Raw genomic sequence first — 24,712 nt, 5'->3', positions numbered from 1 at the left:
TCTACCACAGCCGGGACAGAGCCAAACTTTAATAAGCCTTTATTGCAAACAGCTGGCTCTCCCCTAGACACTGAGCGGCCATGTGAATTCTGCCTCCTAACGAATTGTTGGAATAAAACAAAACAAAACTGATAAAATAATATGAGGGTGATGAAAATCTGTGAGTTGGCCTTCCTTTTGCGATCATTTCTAAAGAACAGGCTGTGTTTCTCCAGGTTAGTGGGAGAATGTCTGATCTGCTTCTTAGATTTAATTTAACCAAGCTGTCATATGTGATGGACATCAGAATATAATACTGCTGTTGGTGACTGGAAACTCTACAGAGCTTTTTCAGTATGAACAGCAATGGCTGTACTTGGTTTTTACGCTTTTTTAATGATCCCTTTGCAAAGGTCGTTTGCTTTGTGTGTACTGAATCTAAATGATTTGATCCAGCTTGTCAATTGAAGTCAATCATTCTGTCTGTTTTTCAGGTTCACCCAAATAGTAATGACTTTAACCTCATGTGGATGGGATCTCACCTCAAGCCTTACATACTACGCAGCCTTCAAGACTTCCAGAAGGTCAACCACTTTCCCAGGTATAATAGAGTTCTCAAATGTATGAGTGTATTGCCACTGTTTTCTGTGTTATAAATATCACCACTGAGCCATTCAAAGCCCGTCAGTTCAGGCAATGTGTTTGTTGGCTTCCACTGCAAAGCGCATTTAAATTGGACCGGTGCCTCTCTGAAACATGAAATGAATCATACTGTCAGGCAGAGGGCGATCTATTGCTGTTATGTATGCATATATTTTTGTTCTGTCAGTGTGGAAGCTGTGGAGTGGTTTTAAAACTGGAGGTTCTGCTCATTTCCAGGTCATATGAATTGACGCGCAAAGACCGCCTGTATAAAAACATCCAGCGAATGCAGCAGACTCATGGCTTCAAAAACTTCCATATCGTTCCTCAGACCTTTGTGCTTCCCTCTGAGTACCAGGAATTCTGCAGTAAGATGCCTCTCAACTGATCCTGTTTGTCAAAGTGGACTTCTCTTTATGATATGTTTACAATCACTGCCCATTCTAAATATACATTATAATTTTTTATTTCAATTTCAATCTCAGATTGTTTTACCAAGGACAAGGGCCCGTGGATTATTAAACCAGTAGCATCTTCAAGAGGGCGAGGCATCTACTTGGTCAGCAATGTGAGTGATTTTTGCCCACTGGAGTTATCACTCACTAACACGGTGGTTCCTGTTTGGCATGTGACGTAAAATGAAGCACTTGTACACTTGTGACACCTCAGCACAGGTTATGTCCTCATTGTGCATACAGGTTGTGAGCAGTATAACCAAAGAGTTTTTATATTTCTTCCTGGATTGTTTGATTTGAAGGATTTTTAGAGACCTGAAGAGATGAAAGTAGGGCTGCAACTTAGTATTTTCATTCGCAATTAATCTGCCCATTATTTTCTCAAGTAATTGATTTGTTGTTTGGTCTATAAAACATCCAAAAAAAAAAAAAAAAAACATCATAATTTTCCAGAGCCCAAGATAACATTTTTTATGTGCAACCAACAGTCTAAAAACTAAAAGATATTCAGTTTACTATAATGTAAAACAGGGAAAAGCAGCAAATCCTCACAATTTGAGAAGCTGGATCCAGAGAATGTTTGCTTGAAAACTGACTTAAATAATTAATAGTAAATAATAAATTATTAATAATATTTTCCAGAGCTGAGAGCTCTGCAAAAACAACCTAGTAAGTGGATCTTGTGATTAAAATTTTTCTCTCAGTTCTGAGTTCTCTCAAATTTTCACGTTTTTCTTGTGAAATGTTGTGAATTCTTCCTTTTCTTTCTTATCCCTTAAATGTTATGCCTTAAATCTGTGGGGGTGGGTTTGGAACAACTGCACTATTACCCCTTTCAGACGAGGGGGTAGGGAATAGAACGACATGCGTTTGTATACGTAGATACAGAAATTGGTTCACTTAAAAATCGTGCTTTTTGTATGCTTTTAGTTTGTTACTGTGTTTATAGCAGGTAAAACAGCACTAAGCCGTGAGCTCTGTATGAGTAAAGCTTTGCCCGCTTACAGTATTTGCTTTCTTGCTGAGAGTGAGGTGAGAAGATCGATACCACTCACACGTGCGTAGGATAACTTTAAAGCTACAGCCAGCAGACAGTTAGCTTAGGTTAGCACAGACTGGAAACAGGGAAACAGCTAATCTTTATGCTATGCTAAGCTAACCAAATATTACTGACAGTCTCAGTCACTCTTTCTGTTTGTGTGTGAACATTTTCTAAGTTCCATCTGATTCATGCGTTAAAACAGATTCACATTAATGGCAAACCTAGTGGGAGTTAACTGTAACCATAAAAATACTGTGTGAACTGAAACAGTCAGTTGGCCAGATACTGTGTGTGTGTGTGTGTGTGTGTGTGTGGGGTACATACACAGCTGTCTCTGAAAAAGTATCAACCAGTGTTTCAGACATTAATAAGCTTTGTGGAGTAAATCACACTCTTCCAAGGCCCAGGCTTTTGGAGGAGCTCAACAAGGTTCTCACTCTTGGAAAACATATGCACGATCCCTCTTCTTCTCAGGCATTTTTATGAAACAGTGGAAAGAATGTCAAAGCGATATTTGGAGAACAGAAAGAAATACGTTCATTTTTTTAGTTCAGGTTTTCTCTGAACTGTAGCCAGCACTGAGGTTACCCTGCCCCCCTCCCCCATCCCATCTCCTCTCAACTTCACCACCTGCAACACATTTCAACCTCATAAATGACCCATCTCCCACCACCAGATTGTGTTTTTATAGGCTGTTATTTAATGTTGACCTGCTATGGCCAGTGTCATTGCAGTCTCCAACTTTTCTTGCTCTGATTATTCTTTGATGTTAATGGTTAACAGCAGTGTCACATCATCTATTTGGAATTCAGTATTTAATGCTGTTGTGCATGAATGAATATATGGTGGAGTGCTGTGAAACTCAAAAAAAAAACAGTACATGGCATGGGTTGCCATGGAAATGCTATTCATACATTTTCGTTTCTGTGTGTCATCTGCAGCCAAATCAGATTTCAATGGATGAAAACATCTTGGTTTCTCGCTATATTAATAACCCACTACTGATAGATGGTGAGTTCTTCTTTGCCACTTAAGTACCACAGATGCATCTTAATTTATAAGCATTGTTTTGGCATTCTGAATAATCTGTACACTAATTCTTGTTTTTGTTTACAGAGTTCAAGTTTGATGTGCGGTTGTACGTGTTGGTCACATCTTACGATCCACTCCTCATCTATGTGTATGAGGAGGGCCTGGCCAGGTGAGCTGTGTGTGGGCTTTTGCATTGCTTGTGACATTATTGGGTTAATGATTATCTCACAGTACAGTGATCACTGATCTTATTGGGGACAAAAAAAATAATTACAGAACAATTGACATTTAACAACAACTTTTACACATAACAAACTAGCACTCAATAGAGCATGCACTTCTGCCAATGCTGAGAATTACAACTTTTATAGCTGTTGCCTCTGTAATGGTTTATGCTTGTTCTATAGGTTTGACTTCTGACAAAATAAGATATAAACAACATATAAAAGCCCTGAATAAGAAGCGCTTTAATGAAATAATTTCATTGTTGAGAAAAGCATTCACCAATTGACTATATATGTATTTTACACATGTGCGGTTTGAATAGTTTAAAAAAAATCTACTGTAGTTTATTATCAGTAATTAAGCTCTCTGTCCTTAAGGCTTGTAACAGTTTTTTAGTGGTCTGGTGTAGGCACTGCCTGGTTCATGCACTTGAGGCACACTGGTACTCATTCAGTGCCCAGAAGAGGGCAGCCTTAACTTTTCAGACCTGCTGTGTAGTGTGTGTTGTGGTGGCAACTTTGAAACAAAGCACTCTATTGTTCCAGTTGTAGGATATGCATCATCAAAAGTTGCTGATTGTGTCTTTGTGTAATTGCACTATATTTATTGGATGTTGGTATTTAGAGCAAGGATAATTTATTAACCCAAGAAGAGGCTATTGTCAGGAACAGGTAGGTCAGGAGAGGATAGATGATGGAGATGATTAGTCTGCTGGAAACAGTGCCATTGCCCTCTTGTTTGCTGGCTTTATTATCAACTGTGAGCAATAAATCATGGCCAAATTCTGAATCCCACTTTTATCTCTTGACATTCCTTTGGGTTGTGTTGGTATTCAGGTACATGCGTGCCAAGGAATTCTCATTATTGCACATGCGGCATCCGCTCCTCTCAAACACCGCCAGAAACTAATCTCTCTCTAGAGTGCCCCCATCATTCATTCAAGTTGCAGCCTTATGAATGTGGTCATTATGGCATATAGATTTGTAGTGAAATTGTTGGATGACAAGTTTTTGTTTTTTTCTTGTACAAATAAAGCCGTCTGTCTGTCTACAGATTTGCCACAGTCAAGTACGACCGGACTTCAAAGAACATTAAGAATACGTTCATGCATCTCACTAACTACAGCTTGAACAAAAAGAGCAGTGATTATGTCAGGTAACTTTCATCCGTGTTGAACATACATTGAATTATGGGAAGACAGATTGACTCATCCATTTATTATAACTTGAGCATTTGAAGTGCATTTCTTCCTTTTCAGTTGCGATGACCCTGAAGTTGAGGATTATGGGAACAAGTGGAGTATGAGTGCAGTGTTGAGGTATTTGAAGCAGGAGGGGAAGGACACCACATGTGAGTCAAACCTTTGTTTTCTTCCCTTTCTTGTCCCATTTCATCTTTTCCTTTTTGTTTGAGTAAAATTTGCCCGGTTTGCAGTTGTATTTCTGAACTCTGCTTAATTTTTTCCTTCAGATTCTAACAAAAACTGTTAACCAAAACTTTAATTCTTCTTTAATTCTTTAGTGCTGATCTCTTAATTTTGTCTATTCCAGTGCTGATGAGACAGGTGGAGGACCTCATCATCAAAGCTGTACTGAGTGCTGAACTACAGATAGCCACTGCCTGCAAGATGTTTGTTCCTCACAAGACAAACTGCTTTGGTAATCGTTTCATATTCGTTTTCATATTCTTAAAATGTTTTTGGCCATACAGTAAGTAAATCAATGTAGTCCACCGAAGTTTAACAGGTTGATACCTGCACTGATCTAAACGTCAGTAGCGGTAGTTTGAAGGTAAAAGGCATCAATAGTAAAACAAGCTGTCCAGGACAACAAAATGTTTTCTGAGTAAAAAATTCTCTTTTTTACTCACAGTGCAGATGCACTCATATACACGACCACACCCCTCACATTTCCTTTCAGTTTCATATTCATTGTCCAGCAGTTCCTCTATACTATTTCTCCACTGAGCTGAGCTGAGGTTGTAGACAGTCATTCCTCAGTGTGGAGCCTTCCTGCCTGTTGCTGCCCTCTGACAGGCTGCTGGGTTGTGGAGGGCCTATTGACTGAAGCAGGAATTTGCTTCCTCCTCTCTGTTACCATTCAGGTCTGCCTGATTTAGGCTGACTTTTTTCTTGGCTGCTCCTGCCTTGCAGCGGGCTCGTGTGAACTCCATTTTGGAGCCATTACCCATGTTAGTGTTGGCACTAATTGTCTGCGCTCTCTCTCTCTGTCTGGCAGTCTCTCTGAGATTTGGGGTTTGAAAGCGAGTACATTGGCCAAGCCTCCCTCAGCACCGCTGTCTCTTTTTCACTCTCTTTTTCCTCTTCCCTCGCTGTTTCTGTTTGTTTATAATTCTCCCTCTCCTGCTCACACTCTCTTTCACCTCTCAGATGTTAGAAAAATAAAGGGCTTTGCAGTTGTGACAGGCTTCTGTAGACATAATAGCCCCCCTGATTGGTGGTTGTTTGTAGAGCCCTGCATGGGCCAAAAACTCCAGTCCTAGCCCGGCCCCGGCCCGTGGTGTTCAAGCCCTAGCCCGGCCCCGACCCAGTTTGCAATTTTTCAGCCAAAGACCGACACCAATATCATTTTAAAGCAATCTCTGACGCGTGCTCTCTTCATATGTATAATATTATATATAATATAATCAATATAACAATATATCATACAGTGTGTGCTCTGTGTGTATATGGGCACAATGAAAGGAGAGAAAAAATATAGGCCTGAGTCCGGCCTGAATGGACTCAGCGTGTCGGGCCCTTTTGAAGACCTCTAGTGGTTTCAGCTGTATTGGGTGTGTAGCAGCATGGACTCACACCATCAGACAGTCGCCTGCATAAAGATGCTATCTTCGCCCTGAGCATCACTGCTAGGGTGAAAAACCACATTAGCCCAGAGTGTGAATGATGACCATGCAGGTATTTATGGGAAAATGTGGCTTACCAAGCCTCAACATGGTTCTCATACACACTTGATAGACACGAATATACAACCAGATGCCACATATCTTTGGTGTGAGAGGGAAAATCAGGAATGGAAAAACAAGTTTGCTCTTATTCTCATTCATTCACTCATTCAGGTGAGCCTGGAATATTTCTTTATACACATCCCCATATCCCACTGGTGACAATGCTTTATGAAGTGTTCAGTGATACCATGCAAATGTACATACTACTTTGCACCATACTTGCATTTACATTCTTTAGCATATATAAACAGAACTCTGCTCCTGCATAAACAAAATCATCTGATATTTCTTCCTTATAGTATATTGAAATCTTATACATAAGCCTATAGAGAGCTGTATAGACATAGATACTACAGCAGTGTCATTGTGTAGTACGAAAGCAATTAGGTTCTACACCTTTTACTGAGATACATAATACAGTGTGGTCTGCTGTGAACATGCCCATTATCCTACTTCAGTTGTATCAGTTTACTATTGAATTTAGTGTAATTTTGTTGTCTTCAGATGGCCCCAAGCAAGTTAATTGCAGCATTCATAGTCTGTCTACAGGATTAAGTTTCCAAAGAGAGACACTGACGGTTCCAGAGGACCACCCTCCTCCTCTCTCTGTTGATCTGTCTCTCACAGTGTGGTCATGTTGCATGCAAACTCGCTGTGCGTGTGTGAGTATGTATGGACAGTATGAATACAGAGACATGTAGGAACCAGTGTAATGCATGAGTTTTACAAACACACAGGGCAGCTTCAGGGAGCCCAGTCTAGTATCTTTGTTGGCTTTTTTTTGTGTGTCTTATATAAAACCCACGTAAACCACCAAGGAGTCATGTTCAGTCAGCCATTGTCAACTTCAGCTCCCTTTCTCCTCTTCTTGCACTTATCCTTACTACTTTCCCACTCCTCCTGCAACCTATAATACACCCAGCATTCATCCTGGGCCTCAGCAGCTGCTTGTAATAGTAAACAGGTACAGCATCAGAATGCAGGGCAGCGAATACATGCGTGTCAGGGCAGTGAATGTGCCGATAAAAAGCTGCCATTGTTTAGTGTTTTTATACAGTCTCAGGCTTGTCTGGAAGGGAGCCATGCAAGATCATAAAGCACATTATAATCTTAATTTACTGCAAATTGTTCCCTGCCATTTTAATGTCTATTAATGGCTTTAATATAATGTTTATTGTTTTCAAATGGGATTTCTTCCCTTTGCTCAAATTGCACATCTGTATCTAAATGGGTATACTGTAACAAAATCTTTTTATAGCTCCGTAATGTCTCATGTGGGAAGAAATAAAAACAACACATTTTTCTTTTTACATTGGTAAGAATTGTGTGTGTGTGTGAGAGAGAGAAAGAGAGAGTGAGTGTGTGTGTGTGTGTGTCTGTGGGGAGAAAATGCCACCCATGCAGCTCCTTACCGCTGCCATGTGATTAATGGACAGGCTTTTTGCTGAGGGATGCTGATTACGAGATGTTTTGACTAAGATCTGATTAGCCAAGCCAAAGGCCTATTTTATTACACACAAAACATTCCACTTACTGGTCCTGTGTTCCACTGAACGTCCTTCATTAAGTGCTGAGTGTGGTTGGATCCCCCGTCTGTGAACCACTCTCCCTGTTTTACATTTGTCAGATACTCCCACACTGCAGCACAGTGTTGGTATGCCTGTGATGACAGTGTGGCTGCTGTATAATTCAAAATCTTTTTAAGAGTGATTAATGGATTGAGCCCCACTATGATAATAAGGCTTAGAGTGTTAACTGCAACTTTAATTTGTTGTCCTCAGAGTATTTTAATGATTGTGGCTCCAAGCTGCTCCGCTGTGCTCCCTGCAACAGCAGTGAAACAGCTCAGCTGCAATAATTTATCTCAGAATAATGTAAGATAATTCAATTGTACTCGCCTATAAAGAAAACACACATAAAGGAAATACTTTATGTTGCAGTTGTTGTTGTGGGCCAACAGGCTGCATGGCCTGGGTGGGGAAATTACTGTTTTTGGGCGTTTGTCTCTTGTGGTGAAGTTTCCAGCAGCGCCCATCCAATAATAAAAAAAAGTGCTCTTCATCATCCCTTTTCTATGTCACATTTTTTCTCTCCCTCCCTCTTTAATGGGTGTGATGTGGATGTGCGCTGCCTCTCCTCTCCTTGTCTGTGATGCTTGTTGTGGGCTTTCTGCGGGCACATTTAACAGCGCTCCCCCGGCAGTGGTCGAGCCATAGAACAAACGTGTCTAGCAGCGAGCGGCTCGGCAGGCTCATGGGGCAGGAGCGGCGTCTGCTCCTAATTGGGGGAAAATGCACGGCACATGGAGTCAGCTTGTCGGGGGCTGGTGAGGTGGTGTAACACCTCCCCATTTTCCCCTGTTGTTGTGGTGCCACTGGTGAGGCACTGCAGGCTCAAACCCATTTATTCCAGCACTCTGTTCCCCAAGATGAATGCATAATGTTTTATGGCACACGCACTCTCTCCATCTCTCTTTTAGTCTCAATCTGTGTGTGTATTTTTATACAAAAGTGGATAGAATGGGATAAGCCTGCAAGTGGAAAATAAAATCTTAGTGCTCTGCTTAAGCGAGTACTGTTTAGCAGTGGGGGTCCACAGTCCATCCTCAGAAGTTAAAGAAGTTAAAGATGGCAGTGGCAGCTTCAGTTCAGTCTTGGCTCATGGATGTGTGGCAAACGTTGTTCAGTTCCATCATGAAATTACAGTTTGCACTTACACCAATGTAGACGTCATGATGCTAGCATATGTTGAGCTCCTGACCCATGTAATATAGCCAAATGAACAAAATCCAGTGTACATTTTCTCTAGAGAAAAAGCATACAATGAATGTTTTCAGGAAATGTTACAGTCTTAAAAGAGTACTCCAGTATTACACTTCCATAGTTGGGGGACTCACAGACTGATTAAAAAAGAACAGTCAATATGGAAGCAGCATGGACAAACCCTGCAGTTCGATAGTGTCTTTCATTAGAGTCTCCCTCTCATCTGGTAAATGCCCATGTATTTCAAACTGCATGCCCTCATTTTGTAACACAGGCTATCTGTAGTCTCTAAGCCCAAGCTGAGATAACCCTGATTAACCGTTTTCACAGGCTGAGTAGTACTCCTGATCTTGTTGTGTAAAATCAGTACTCCTTTAATGGAAAAACTAAATGCACACAGCCTGGGACTTTGGATAGCACATTATGCACTAATAACACTAATTGCTATCTGCTGATAGTTATTCTGGACCAACAATATACTGTAGACAAGTTAGACAAAAGATGCACTCTCTGTACTGATAGCTCCTAATTAATCAATTTTAACACAGCAAACTTTTTAGGTTACTGTTGTCTTCGATTAAGGGAATCAAAACCAAACATCGCAATAAAAACACATTAAATAAGAACACGTGCAAAATTAGCCAGAGATAAAACAACCAAGCAAATTTTAGTCACAAAGCCATTTACTCTGTTAAAAATGATAAAAATTCAAAGGCATACATCTCAAAACATACACACCACCAAAAATCTAACAAGATCTTTGTCAGACGTTGACTCAACATTCTGTATGGCCAGGGTGGAGATTTATTTAACAGATAACTACATTAAGTGATGTACAGCCTAATCAATTTAACTCATCTTGTTAAACTACAATTGCCCAGCCTACTATTTTTCAACCAAGTGCAATATCAAGTCATTGCTTGCTGTCACGCTGGCTTTTGTATGCTTAACACTGGCACTGACCTGAGATGCCTGAACAAACAGTGCTGGTTATGGCAGCTTTGAAACCCCCAACCCCCCTGGCCTATTCTCAACACAGTCTTTTCTTTTGAAGTGCCATTAGAAGGATTTTTCCTCTGTCTCTATGGCTGGGCTTTGCCCTATGCCTGTAAAATGCTGTGGTTTTCCCTGCATGCTGCTTTTGGGGCCAGCGGGTCCTTGGCTTATAGGGTGACACTCCCCAGAGCAGTGTGAGGGCTTTCATGGGGCACATAGGCCAACTCTGTCGCAGTGAGCCATATATCAGTCAGTGAAACAAGAGGGAAAATTTGGCTAGAATAGATGAATTTTTATACAGGGAACTTCCTGACCACTTTGTAAAAGGCTTTTATTGTGTCACTCAGTGCTAAGCTATTACTGGAGTGAAATATATACAATATATATCTTAAGGCTTTCTAATTCCCCAGGTTTCTGCCACTTGGCACACACTGTCACTTTTCCAGCTTTGTACTTCTAGTTCATATTTTATTGCCCCAGTTGGACAAGATACTAACTTTATGATGGGGGGGAGCTTTCTCTGGTACCCATTAGAGCGCTGTCCTTCTTGTTAATATGTAGTGACAATATGTAGGCTTAACCTTCCCTGTCATGAGAAAATTATTGACTGTATGTATGAAAATATTTATAGCCACATTATGTTTTTGATCTACCGTCTTACGTAAGCAACTTCATGACAGATGAAATGTGTATGTACTTAGTTAATGTAATTGAGCCAATCCCTCGGTAGCAGGCTTTGGTGAATGTTTCTCTCTTGAGTGATTGGGTATATAACATGCGTGTAATCAGTAGCAGAAAGGCAGAGGCCGTGTTGCCAAATGCCACATAATGGGGCTATGATAAAACTCTTGTGACTTTGATACCCTTCATCCTTTATTTTCAGTGAGCAGATCTTAGAGGTTTCTTATTCTGCTTCTCTCTGCTGACTTCCCAGTCTGTGGTAAAAACCGTTTGATTCATTTTGTGTTTCCCTCTGTAGAACTGTATGGTTTTGATGTGCTCATTGACTCCAACCTCAAACCCTGGTTGTTAGAGGTAAACCTTTCTCCCTCCCTGGCCTGGTGAGTGACACTGTCTTGATGATTTGATTCTTTATTTTGTTGTTTCAGGATAATCTCTTACTGAAACTGTTTCTTAGGGGTTTTCTTTGAATATGCAACCAAAATAAAATAGGTTAATAGAATGCCACAACAAATCTGTATCTTTTTATGACAGTTGACTCATTTAGCTCTACCCTGTGCATGTATATGTTGTAATCTTTTTTTCTCTGTTTCTTTTTTTTTTTTTAATGGACTTATTTACAGTGATGCACCCTTGGATCTGAAGATAAAGGCCAGCATGATTGCAGACATGTTTTCGCTTGTGGGTGAGTGCATGCTGAAACAATGACTAAATGCAACTTCCATTTGATTCCAAAGCTTTGCACAAGTGATTGCACTTCATAGACATTCAGGTCATATAAATTCACTGCTTATAGCCAGATGTTTAAATCCATTATACTCTACACACTAAATTATATGCTACTGAAATAAAGTACATCAAATAAGTAGAAACCATAAAAATCTAAGAACAGAAGCCTTCCACTTTCACATTTTAAGTTCAGTTATTAACCAACACATAATTAATAGAGGAGGAAAAACCTTAAGTACAACACATTAAAAGTCATAGAATAAATATTAGGATTACAGATTTGTATTACTAAGAATGCATACATTTGAAATACTTCATCAACAAAAATTCAAAATGCAGAATTAAGCTGGAACATCTGGATTTCAACAGGAGTCAGTAATTTTTAGTAACATAAGGTCAGTCATATTCAGAGCTTAAAAACAAATCTACACTGACTATTAAGATGTTCTTACTTTTATTATTCATACTTTAGATTTGAATGGAAAAAATAAGTAAATAATATGTAAAATAAATAATATTTTGCTTGAGGTACAATTCAGAGATTATTTATTGCAAAATGATATAATTGGGATAAAGATGTTAATTTTGGAGAAGGTAATATAAATTGAAAAGTGCTGTAATTATGTTTTATTTTCTTCGCTAGTCTCTCTCCAAAGATGTAGATGCTAGTTGGCCTTTCTAACCAGCAGGTTTCAAGCAGGTGGAGACAGTCGTCTATTGTTTAATGCTTAATGTTTTCCTACATTCCACTCGTTGAGTTTGTGCAAACTGCAGAAAATAGTTGTATGGCTTCATAATGGGAGCTCCAGTGTTGAGAAAATAAACCGCAGCCTTCATTAATTAACAGTAAATGACTTGCGGACAAAATTGTCAACAGAGGCCTTCGTTGTTTTGTAGTCATTAAGCGTTCTTGAGAAACTGGATCCGACATGTCAAACTAAAGCAATCTTTAGCATGAAGACATAAAAAATGCCTGGCCCAAGGCATAGATAAACACTGTTTATACAGCAGTGTTTGTAGCATGAGATATGTCTCTGTTATGTCTCCTCCCCTCTTAATTACTGAATTCTCATGCAGAAGAAGAGCTTATAATATTTTGTGATATGTAAGTTTAAACCAAGGAGAATCTCATACCCTGACCACTACCACATACAGAGGTGCACACATACAGTCTGAGAGCTTGTCTTTATCCTTGTAGATCTCTTGATTATTTAACTTCACTTAATCCTCTGATTTTACCTTATTACTATTCACAGGATACATGGAGCCCGCTGATTAGCAGGCGTCCATCTAAATTGGCACTGAACCATTAAGTCTATCTGTGGTCTCAGCCTAATGATATTAAAGGAATGGCTATTGTGTGTGTGTGTGTGTGTGTGTCTCAGCCTAGGCCATGCTGTGGCTTGAAACCCACCCCTCCGGCTCATTAAATGAAAGAGTAGAATCATAAATTGCCAGTTATCTTTGGACTGAGACGTTACTGCGGGTCTGGGGAAAATGAGCAGTGGCATGTAAAACATAGCACATCTATTATGTACCAAACAAACTAAGTCGCTGTTGGCTGATAACACTTGGGCTGCATCCCAGACCTGTAAATAATGATAGCATTCCATTAGCAGTCATTTTCCGCCTGTGTGTAGCTGTCAACTCTGTGTCGCCCATGTTTGTAATAATTGCTGTGTTTAGGCAAGAGCATGGCAGGGGCCTGATTCTTACCTGACGGCTTGGATGAGATAGTACAAATAGCCTCGAGCTCCAAGCTGTCAATAGACTTACTTCAACTCAAGTGTGACTGCAAGATACAACATAAACATATTTCTTTAACATTTCACTTTTGCCACTAGTTAGCTTTGAGGGAGTGTGGGAATTAATAAACAGATGATCATAGATGTAAATCTTATTGAATGGGTGGGAACATTTTAGTGGGAAATGTGAATTGCAAACATTTTCCCCCACCCTTATCAACTACCACTGAGAAGCGCTAAATGTAAATGTGTGGAGCTATACAAATCCAAAGTAGAGTGTCACTATATCAATACATGGCTTCCTTTTCTGACTAAAAAGTTATGAAAGCAAATACAGTGTCTTAGAATTAGCATGATATTGTTAAAGATATTGTTGATTTATATGTAATTTATTGCCTCCATGTCCCTTGCTCTACTTTGGCTTCTTGCACTAACATTGAAGGTCTGATGCAATGTATGAAGGTCATGGGAATGAGTAACATATTGAAGACCTGATATCATTGATATACCCTTTTATGGCTCCTCTGTGTCCCTGCAGGCTTTGTGTGTCAGGACCCCCTATCGAGACAGCCACGCTCTGACCGAGTCACCCTGGACCCCAGCCTCAAGCACCCAGCGGCCCAAAGAACACAGGTATTGGATGCTCTCTCTCTCTCACACACACACACACACACACACACACACACACACACACAGCAACGAGCCAAGCCAAGTGTTGCACTCATTCACCCTTCCTTGTGAAGCATTCCCATTCTTGTCTTCATCTCTCTGTTGCTTACAGTACATTCCTGCCACTGCCGTTGAGCTCTTCTCTTACCCTCATGGAAAATTCACTGTAATGCAAAACAACTGCTAATGTAATTACAGTGTTTGAGTGACATCAGTTTGTAAGTGCTACCCTCTGTGGCTTATTGTTTTATCATTTCTAATCAAGTGACTAATGCTCTCTCTAGGGCTTGTTGCCTAATGATGCCACAACAGCTAATGCACTTGGCTGCCTCCACTCGACTACTGCACCCAGATTTGGCGCAGGATCTGCTGGAGGGAGATTACTAAATCAGACAGATTTCTGCTCCACCTTATATTGTGTAAAAGTCCTGTTTAGACATACAGGAACAATGTTTCATTGTTGCATGTTGATCTAGCATGCATGCTATCTGTATGCAGCTTCATAAAGGTTAAACTAATGCTGATGCTCACCCACAACTCTCTGTCTTCACCCATTGCCTCTTAGAAACCTCTTTCTGCACCAACAGCCACTGCACACAGCAGAGTGGTGAGTTTTCCTCCGACTATATATTATACATATTAATCTTCTTTTGCTTTGTCCCTTTTTTGCAATTCTCTGATGCCTGTTACATTACTGGTAAGAAATTGCTTACTGCTTTTTCCTTATTTGATTATGTGGCTTTATTGTATTTCATAGTGACAGACAGATTGCTTGTATCGATTCCTAATGCTGTATTTAATAGAATTCTCATTACATTAGCCTCAGTGGCCTTAGTAAGCAAGTGCTTTAAATGCTGCAATGCACCACTTGACCCAAAATTCAGAAACTATGTTGTGCAGAGTCTCAGTTACTCAGACATACCTAAAACAAGCCCAACACTAAACCAGGGCAGTCACAGAGGCTATTGAAGAACTCCAGGGGCCTTCAGAGAACCCGTCCTCTCCCTTTACTCTGATTAGGGGCAACAGTTGAGTCTTTTTCTGAAGGATTAGGCCTTGTCACTTTTTGGCTGCCTTTGTATCCCCCCAGCCGCATCTGACAAATTAAATGTAATCCCCCTGCTATTTAGATGACAAATTCTGTATGTGATCCTGGGGGGTTGTGCCCTGTTGTTTGGCCCAAGTTCCAACCTGCATGCCAAAGTTGTCAATCACAGACTGGTAGTGCATGCAGCGGGGAGGCAGTCAGGAATGCCAATGCATAACTAAAATGCTCCATTTATGTGACAGTGAGAAAAGAAGAGAGTGTATTTTTCATTACACGAGGCATAGTTTGCACATTTTCCATTTATGAATGAGAATTATGTTTCAGATCTGTATGTTGTTGACTTCTTTACCAATTGCAGCTATTCTTACAACCTTTGAGCATACTTAAATTCATAAAAAATGTGAAGAACTCAATTATTTTTAACATTGGCAAGTATTTGTGTTGCAAAGAGGATGACAGTACACAGTTGGTATTAGTTTACAGTGATATTGTCTCAACTCTTCTCTCCTGTAGCGCCAGAGACCCGTATCAGCCAGTAACTCAGAAACAGAGGCGTCAAAAGACAAGCTAGGACCTAAACAAGGCCAAGGAGACAGCACTCTGAGCTTGACTGCTGAGGAAGTAAGGCCTTAACAATGGTGTGACATGATGTGTGTGATTTTGTTCAATTAAGACATTATGGGAACCTGAAAGTACATTAAGTCTTTAAAGCTGTCTATTTCAGAACATGTCTTTTGTTTTCTTTCACTATTATAGATCAAAGTGCTGAGGAGGATAAAGGAGGAGTATGAAAGACGAGGAGGCTTCATTAGGATCTTCCCCACCGCAGAAACATGGGAACTCTATGGGTAAGCTGAGCCAAGAATGAACAGACAGATTGCTTGTAATCCCCAAGGGGTGTTTGTCTATAATGTTACTCATTACTAATACTGTCTGCAAATGAGTGGGGCATTTAGGCTAAATTATTGCAATCATTGCCTAAAGCCAGACCATACGACTCCTCTTGACTGTCACTAATTGAATCAGCAGACTAAGGTGTAGCTACAGAGTTGGTATATGTTGAACTCTGTGTATTATGTTCCAAGAAAGGCTTATATCCCACAGTGACTGTATGTTGAAATGGCATTGAAGCCCCTATTAGAGAGGAAATCCGTTTTTATGCTTACAATTCATATTCCTATATGAGGATTTGTTGCTTGATTAGATCCGTGGCTCTTTTAGCAGCAGGGATTTTGTGGCATTTTTAAAAGCATATTATTGAGCGGTCTGGGAAATGATTGGTGCATTTAATAGTGGCTGCTTCCAGAGTAGCTATATCACAGAAGCCTCAATTTAACACATTTGCCGCAAATAATGAGGTCGAGGCTCATTGGGGCTCTTGCCTTTATGATTATTGTAATTTGCTTATTATCTTCTTCTCTCAGTGGATATCTGGAGTCCAAGACATCAATGAACTACATGCTGGCAAACAGACTTTTCCATGGAAGGTAAGCATTTCCATTGTGGTTGGGATTGGGGAATAAATCTCTCCATCAGTTTGTGGAAATGGTTGGATTCTAACGTGGCGTTTGTCTTTCGATTGGATAGGTGAGAGGAACAGCTGAAGAGATGTTGCACAGTCAACTTTTCCAGCGCGCGCCCAATGTCTATGTGGCATTGCGCTGTCGATTTGGGGGCAGGAAGGGAAAGACAGTTATAGATGAACTGCGCCTGTTTATTGAACCACATTTTTGTTATTGTAATACAATGTGCATTTATGTTATTTGAATCAGTATGGGCTTTCAAGTTTTAACCACAGCTTTGACTATTGCACAATATTGTCTGGAGATTTGGCCCCCAACTAAGCCCATCTATGATTTTTCCATATTCATTATGTAGCCAGATTAGGCAGACTTGTTGCTACAAGGCTTCAGTTGCTGTTATTATTTGCCATTTATCCTCTCTCTTTGGACCATCACTGTCTCTCGCGTCAGCTTCTGGACAAGCTACTCACCCACACTAATCTTTCTCAGAACTGGCTTCAGTTAAAGTTGAAATTCATAACTATTCTGCTCTGCTCTGCTTTGTAATTGTTGATGATACACACATAAATCAGTGTAGTTGTTGTTATTACCATTGTGTTGACGTGTCTTGTTCTGTCTCCCAGGAATGTGAACGGGAATGTGCAGCTGCAGGTGGACGCCGTCCACAGCTGTCACGTTGTCCAGTATGAGAGGAAGCTGCTGTCTCTGGAGGCACGTAAGAGGAGACAACGCCACCTGACTCATTACTCTGCTGCAGGGAAGAAGAAATCGGGTAGGCCCGATGTGTTCTGCCTGAATTCAGGAAACTGCTTTTTTTCTAAGACTGTGGAGAGTGTAGCTAAGTGGGACAACATCATACACTATTGCACTTTTGTTTCCAATAAATAACTCCCCTGTGTCACAGTAAGGTTGGCCAAATATGACTCTGAATGAGTTCATTTCATTGCAGCAAGAATAAAAACCCTATTTTCAGTGTAGGTGTGTATTTTATCCAAAATGCCAGTGATGCAACTGGCATTTGTCTTTCCTTGCAATGCTGCATACCTCAGGGAAGGAATCCAAGGCCTCCCTGACTGCGAGAAGTAGTCAGGAGGGAGAGGAGTGCACTCAGGAGGAAAGAGAGGAGGTGAAACAAGTTCTCGAGCCAGTCTCACACAGGGCTTTGGTAGCAGAGCAAAGAAAACAAGTGGCCACACCACTGGAGCGCTGCCACAGTGAGGCTCTGTCCAGCTCAGAGGCAGCCATGCACGATGTCAGGCCCAGAGTCAACCTGCTCAACATCCTTCAGCAGGGGTGGGACCTCAGGTCAGTCTGTATTCTGGGCTGCTGCTCAGGTTGGCTACTGCTTTCATCTTCCTCCCTTACTGTAATTTCTTCTCCCTCACTCTTGCCCCCTCCTTTCCTATTTTATAAGGAGAAATATGAAGTGCACTAATGCGCCTCCTAAAGAGGAGGAGAAGTGAAAATGGAAATGGAGGCCCTCTTTACATAGGTTATTTTTTGATCCATTTTTGAACATTACTTTTGTGTACCACCATATGGAAAACCAGGGGTCAAAATACTAGTTCTTTATGTTTAAATTCTCATCACAGGTTGATCCACTGCCTGTGATATGCTTTCCAATTGCTGAGGTCAACAAATGTAATTCTTTAAGTTTATTTTATTTCTCTCTGTCTAAAAAAGTCTAAAAGTCCCCCACAACTTTCATATAGAAAATACTTTAACTTTAACTTTTGGTAATAACACTGTGTTAACTAGTCTTACTGAAAGCTTTAAGCCTGGTGGTTCCTCAATCTAAAGGGACTTACTTTTGAGCAAGTGTAGATGAAAGAACCATCATAAGAGTTTTGTCAGAAGTGCTAAGGTTTGTGATGGGTCTGCAAGAGTAGTCTGCAAAAAAGCTAGATCTTGTATTTTTCATAAATTCTAACTTATTCTGTGGTAGCTACAGCTTGACTCTGGAGTTAGGAGTGAAAGGAGTTGTGGTAAGATGATATAAGCATACATGATGCTTTTCCAATTGGCTGAGTGTAAAAACATCTTCACTTGTCATATATTATTTAATTTTAGTGAAGAAACTATACTGTCAAACACATATGACACGCTGTAAATACTACTATACCTACGTGCAACAAAGACTGTGGTCTGATGTTGATTTTAAAAGTGTGGCTGAAATTATAATTTGAGGAGGAATTACAATAACAAGTCTGACTTTGTAAAAATTCCTCAGTGCTTGCCAGGACTGTGCATGAAGCAGGGAAATTATAGTACAGCATATCATTGTTTGTGTTTGACAGCTTTTTCCAAAACATTTTTTTAGATTGCAATGTTCTGACAGTACTCTTTCCAGGTTTACCTGGGCCACAAAGACAGTTTATCATTTTGATAGCAGTGCAGGACAAGATACACTGTGTTTCAACAACTTTTGGCTAAAAGTGATACATACCTGTTTTTGCTTTCTCTCTTTTTCTGGATGATAGGTCAGCAAATGGAATGAGTATAACTGCTTGTTACTTCTGTTGTAACAGATGTATCACAGATTCCAATGCTGCTAAATTGTTTTTACTGTCAGTTGCAAGCGAACTAGCAGAGGACCTAATGGATAAAGTCTATCATCAACTGTTGTTGCGTCTTTCCTTTTCCATTGCTTTACCTCTGCAGTTCTTGATGATTTTCCTCTTTCTCTACTGCCTCTTCTTTTCCTCTCCAGTAAAGTGCAGGCCCGGATGGCCTTTTCCTCATACCTGCAGCGAGTCCAGCAAAGACTGTTGGCAGAGAGCAGGGCTAACACCATCCCAGCTTGGCCAGACAAGGACGACGACCAAATGGTACAATGATAACCATTTTTTAACCTCCTCTTCCTGTTAAATTGACATGGGTGGAATACCCTGTGGCATTGTTTCCCCTTATTATTATTCTGTTACTCATATGTACCCTGGCTGTAGCTGAAATGTGTACTAGGCATTTGTGGCTGCATAGAAGGAAAACGTGGTCTCTGTAAAAGTTATCCTGATTGGAAAGTCTGCATTGTAATGGCATACATCATCATCATCATCAGTGACCTCAAACCTTTGGGGAAAATCAATGTGAAGTCGATCTCCAAGCCATTAAATTCAAAGGTCTCAATGTTTTAAATGGCGTTGAACCCTGGGAGGAGAACACACAGGCAGCTTGAGTATGTGCAGCAGAATGAATCAGTGTTTCAGGGCAGTGATAATAAAAGATGTTTTTTGTCTGCACAGGAGCTGGTGATTCGCTTCCTGAGAAGAGCAGCCAGTAACCTTCAACAAGACATAAAGGTGGTCTTGCCCAGTCGCCAGCTTCCACTCCAAGACCGCAGACGCATCCTGTCCCACCAGCTAGGGGAGTTTATCCACTGTTACAACAAGGTACCCATTCCCAGACTCCAGCTTTACCACAGAATCACAATTCTAAGGGGTGATGCAAACATGGGAAACATTGTCCATACTGAGTAAACCTGATGTCTTATTCTTTCCTATCTTCTCAGGAGACTGAACATATGGTGAAAAAAAAGGAGGATAACAAAGAGGAGCATTGTGTTAACCCCAGTGTGTTTCAGGAGTACATCACTGCAGCAAGGTTAGTGAATTGGCAAGCCCACTTACCATTGTTCAGTGCTTTGCTCTTTACTGTCCCAGTTATATATGCTACTGTCTGAAGAGTGATCTCAATCTGCTATACACATTCATCTTCTGTCTTTTTTTCCTTTTCAACAGTGAAAATGATCTGGAGGAAGTACTGACATTCTACACACAGAAAAATAAATCAGCAACCGTCTTCCTAGGAACAAAAGTCAGGAGTATTAAGAAAGACGTCCATGAAGTAAATGCCTCGGGAGATTCAGGCAACTGTGAGAATTCCAAAAGTGAGTTCCTCCCGTATTTTTTTCCCCATATTCTTGTTACTGTCGGTCTGGTTTATGTTTAATATTTTATCATTCAAGCACAGTAAACAGGAATTGTTTAGATTTGTAAACCCAAAAAAAGTAAAGGGAAAAAGATTGAGTCATCTGGGGTGAAGAAAAGGTCAGCTTTAAACGATTAGCACTCATTGGGGGAAAACAAATGTGTGTCAGAGCCGAGGAATGGCTAACTGATGATAAAGGAGCTCTGGCTTCTTTCCTCCTTTGAAACAGCTCTGCCTGTGGCCAAAAAGGATTCCAGCGCTTCAGAGTCCTCGCTCTCCACAGGGAAAGTCAGCAGTGACCCAGACATCAAGGCCACTGAGAGTCAGCCTTCTGTCCGTACTTTGTCTGAAGACCAACAGGCAGCAGTTAGAACTGGTAAAACCCAGCCGGGGGTCCAGGCCTCCCAGCACTGCTCCAGCTTTCCTGTGAGTTTAGACTGCACACATATTCATCTGCAGCACTGCTCTCCTGCCCCGACGTCCCTGCCTCTCCATTGTCCGCCACCGCCACCACCTCCTCAGCCACCGTCCTACGCACAGTCCTTGGCAAAGTCTCAGTTTTGCCATTCTGAGACTCTTTCTGACCCTCCTGCATACACCTCTGCCATCGTGGTCACACAGCCCCCGAGAGCAACGTGGACAGCTGTGTCCACTGGCTATAAAACACTCTCTACTGGGCAACCAACCCAGATGCTCAGGAGGATTCAGTCCTTTACCTCACCGACGTCCAGCTCTGGAGCAGCCTCTTCCATCCCGAGTGCCACGCATATCTATAGCCAGAAGCTCTCTAGACCCACCTCTGCAGGCCAAGGTACACTCCCTATTCTACATTCTGTTGTTTATCAAATTCACTACCTTGTTCTCACGTTTGTCTTTTGTTATTCTGTATGTCAGTGATCAGGAGGAGCAACTCCAGTAAGCTGAAGTCAAACTCAGTGGAGACATTCAAGGAGTTAAGCTCCCTGTCTGCCCAAGCCCAGTCTAACCAGCAGGCCTTCATCTCAGCCCTGCAAAAGCTGGCTGACAAGCAGGTTGCTCGCCACTATGCCAGCTCCAGTCACATCAACCTGCTGACACAACACGTGAGTTCATTATGTTTTTAACCTCTGTAGATCACTACGCCAGTAGCTACTCCCACCTGGAGCTGGAAGTTTCACTGTGCTCGAATAAGAAGCTACATTGAGTTATTAAGCAACTGTAAACTGATCTGTGTAATGTTTCATGTAAGGAAGAAGAAACTGGCCCCTCTGCAGTAGTCTCTCGTTGTGAGGTCTCTGATATTTCTCTTTGTTGATGCGTAAACCTGGCTCTGACCCCATGCTGATTGGCGGCATCTAGCAGCTCATTCATTCAGCAGACCTGTTGGAGCCGGAGGGTCTGCTGCCTCGTACCGTGCACCTTCCTCCTTCAGCCCTCAGCTCTCCTGCAATCTGTGATCTGGGGTTGGTGCGGGGGTGGGTCTGGAACTGGGGTTTAAAGCTGGATGGCCTAAACAGTGGTGAGCCGCATCCAGCTCTGTGTGAGGTCTCATTATCAGATGCATCATGGGGGAGTGATTTCTGTTGATACTTAACAAGCAGCCACTTTTTTGTGGTAATTGATGCTTATAAATAGAGGAATGTGGCAAATTGGCACTGAGTAGGGGAGCGGCAGCTCCGTTGGCTCCATCACCACCTTCTCCTATATTCCCCAAAGGTTTGTCATTCGGCGTGGGGAGCCCCGCAACCTTTCCTCCCTCCTCCTTCAACTCCTCCTCTGCCTCACTGGATTTTTTCTGTCAAAGTTTTTTGTGATGGCACCAGACCACACAGACTGCCGATTTTATGGCTTCCTTTTGACTGTACATTATTCTGTCTATCTGAAAGGTGTTTGCTGTATTTCCCGTGAATAGTTAATCCTGGGCTTGGCAGCAGTTTATTTTGTAGAGTAAAATAGTCCAGTGTTTTGCACATAAAGGCTCAGAGTACATTTTGTGTTTTTTTTTTCTTTAGGGCTCAGATCTGAAGTCATTAAATCACTTGCTGAACTAAATGGAGAACTTTGTAAACATGAACAACACCCCGTTGCACTAGCTGACCTCTAAGGTTTAAGTAATTACTCACTCTCATGCTAGGCCACATGTATACAAAACAGAAACTGAAATTGAGTAAAGCCAGGCATGGCCACCTTCAATAAAGTGAATAAACTTCTGTGTTGTGATGCATTGATATGATGGTGAATCCTTCCAGCATGTGTGTATGTGCGTATGTTTATGTTCAATACATTATTATAAAACATGTTTATGTCCAATACATTTTTACAAAACATCCCTGTAACAATTAGACAAACCGGTGTACATGACCTTAGACGATGGGGAATTATGGCACTTATATACACTGGAGAATGGTAACTATGCCTTATGTGGTAAAGAACTATTTATTATGGTAGATATATATAAAAATGTTGATCTCTTGACATGAAGCCCAAAAGCCCAGCAATATTGGAACCCACATATGTGTTTTAATTTCCTCAGTTTAGTTTAAACAGTTTGTATGAATACGACCAGTATACCTTAATAAGTAACTTAGAGCTGTAGCTGTGTAGCACCATGCTGACACATTTTTCATGTCGTACAAGGCTTGGCAGCATTACAATTTTCCTATTGGACTTTTAGTGCACAGGAGGATATAAAATAAATAAAACATCACAGCAGTATAATTCATTCTCCCATTAGATTTCACTGAACATAATTCTCAGTGCAGTACAGAGTTGCAGTTGCTACAGTAGTCGTGATGTGGTTGTAAACAAATTTTAGCTGATGAGTCATGATAGCTGATTCTTCTAGAGATGGAGGAGAGGAGGGAGGGGACCACCTGGATTTAGTGCTGAGCGGAGACTAGCTCTGCCATGTGCTGTGTGTACATTTGCCATGGCCCCCCGATACAAGAGAATGAAGTGGTCGATGTAGGGAGGAACACAATATGAGTGCTTATTCATCAAACATTTCCATTGCTTTAGACATTGGGATGAGTAGTAGTGAGATGTTTGGTTGAAGGGACTTAAGTTTTGAATTTGAGTTGAATCATCTGTTAAAGTTTTCTCCTCTGTCCACAGTTGACCAACCTCAACCTGGCGAACAAGATGCTGAGCAGAGAGAGCTTCACACTGAACCCTAAAGTGCGGCATACTGCTGCTACAACCCAAGGGCCAGTGAAAGCTGTTCATTCTGGAACAGATCTATGTAGCAGCACTGGGTGAGTCCAAAGACATGCATCATATGCAGGGAGTATTGGTTTTATAAAAAAAAAAGTCTGATTTAAACAAATTTGTAATACATGGGGGTAAAATTGCATTTCAAAAATACTTTTTCTGCAGTAAAACTAGGGATGCACCAATCCGATATCAGACATGATGTGACCAATCCTCATTAAATAAAGTTTCTTCCTCAAAAAGTAATTATAAAGTCAGTGGTTCCACTATCAGTTACATTCATTCAGTCACGGTGGGCTGCTCACTCAGTTTTTAGTGCCACAACAATCCCTGGCCTCATGTTATCTTAGATAAAAATTATTCCAATGGGTTTTGCGCAGTGTGGTATACAGATCTTTGAGCTGGGAAAGTGAGAGCACTGTTACCAGATTGGTACTTTGTACCCCCAGATACCCTGAGTTGAAGTATTGGAATTGGTATCGGGATAAACGTTTGAATGGTGCATCCCTATTTACAACCATTGTCCATTTTCTTCTTTTACTTTTACTGAGGGACTGTGCATTTCCTCCCCATTTTCTCTTCACTTTGATGACCGAGATGACCTACAGTATATATTTGGAGGACCTTGTTTACAGCAAACTGCAGAGTCAACAGTGTCTTTTTTTCTGTAGGAGACAGCAACTTTGGGGTGCACGGGGACACCGATTTCATTTGAAATTTTTTTTTTGTTCTGCTACAACATACATGTCTGCTCTGTAAATCCTGTGTTCTCCTTTGAGGGAGAAATTTATATTTTAAAATTTTTGGTTGCATTATGGCGCCCCCTAGTTTTGCATTAATTCACAGAATACCGCCAGGTATGCATCTACATAGATGGAGACCTTATTTTGATACAGCCAATCAAATCCTGCATAAAACAGTAACTTCAGTGTTCTATCATAGGCAGAGCAGATGGTCATACTGAGCCGGACAGCAGCCTGCTACACAACGCAAGAGCCACAGACTTTGAACAACAACCACATTAGCTTTCTTGCTAAAGTCTCCTTCTTATCTAACTTACAAACATGAACACATGTCTTATCTTGCACCTTAGCTTGTTGA

General features: G+C 41.0%; 1 protein-coding gene across 9 annotated transcripts in view; it reads left to right on the top strand.

Moving 5' to 3' along the window:
• Positions 1-24,712, top strand: part of ttll5 (tubulin tyrosine ligase-like family, member 5) — a 47,895-nt gene that overhangs the window by 4,100 nt on the left and 19,083 nt on the right. For 7 of the 9 annotated variants that reach the window (XM_044165835.1, XM_044165832.1, XM_044165834.1 and 4 more), the window contains exons 5-29: positions 474-580; positions 859-989; positions 1,107-1,189; positions 3,060-3,129; positions 3,235-3,319; positions 4,429-4,530; positions 4,634-4,725; positions 4,926-5,033; positions 11,080-11,161; positions 11,405-11,466; positions 13,794-13,888; positions 14,209-14,343; positions 14,490-14,531; positions 15,486-15,593; positions 15,729-15,820; positions 16,397-16,459; positions 17,119-17,267; positions 17,545-17,800; positions 19,206-19,323; positions 19,738-19,884; positions 20,004-20,095; positions 20,233-20,381; positions 20,652-21,233; positions 21,317-21,504; positions 23,516-23,655. In XM_044165835.1, coding sequence (XP_044021770.1) covers positions 474-580; positions 859-989; positions 1,107-1,189; positions 3,060-3,129; positions 3,235-3,319; positions 4,429-4,530; positions 4,634-4,725; positions 4,926-5,033; positions 11,080-11,161; positions 11,405-11,466; positions 13,794-13,888; positions 14,209-14,343; positions 14,490-14,531; positions 15,486-15,593; positions 15,729-15,820; positions 16,397-16,459; positions 17,119-17,267; positions 17,545-17,800; positions 19,206-19,323; positions 19,738-19,884; positions 20,004-20,095; positions 20,233-20,381; positions 20,652-21,233; positions 21,317-21,504; positions 23,516-23,655 — 3,278 coding nt within the window. The remainder of the gene's footprint in view (positions 1-473; positions 581-858; positions 990-1,106; positions 1,190-3,059; positions 3,130-3,234; positions 3,320-4,428; positions 4,531-4,633; positions 4,726-4,925; positions 5,034-11,079; positions 11,162-11,404; positions 11,467-13,793; positions 13,889-14,208; positions 14,344-14,489; positions 14,532-15,485; positions 15,594-15,728; positions 15,821-16,396; positions 16,460-17,118; positions 17,268-17,544; positions 17,801-19,205; positions 19,324-19,737; positions 19,885-20,003; positions 20,096-20,232; positions 20,382-20,651; positions 21,234-21,316; positions 21,505-23,515; positions 23,656-24,712) is intronic. The other 2 variants (XM_044165838.1, XM_044165839.1) reach the window with 2 other exon arrangements.

Source organism: Siniperca chuatsi, linkage group LG15, assembly GCF_020085105.1.
Source record: "Siniperca chuatsi isolate FFG_IHB_CAS linkage group LG15, ASM2008510v1, whole genome shotgun sequence".
NCBI classification, from domain to species: domain Eukaryota; kingdom Metazoa; phylum Chordata; class Actinopteri; order Centrarchiformes; family Sinipercidae; genus Siniperca; species Siniperca chuatsi.
The sequence above is the reverse complement of the archived record's forward strand: the minus strand, read 5'-3'. Positions and strand labels throughout refer to the sequence as shown.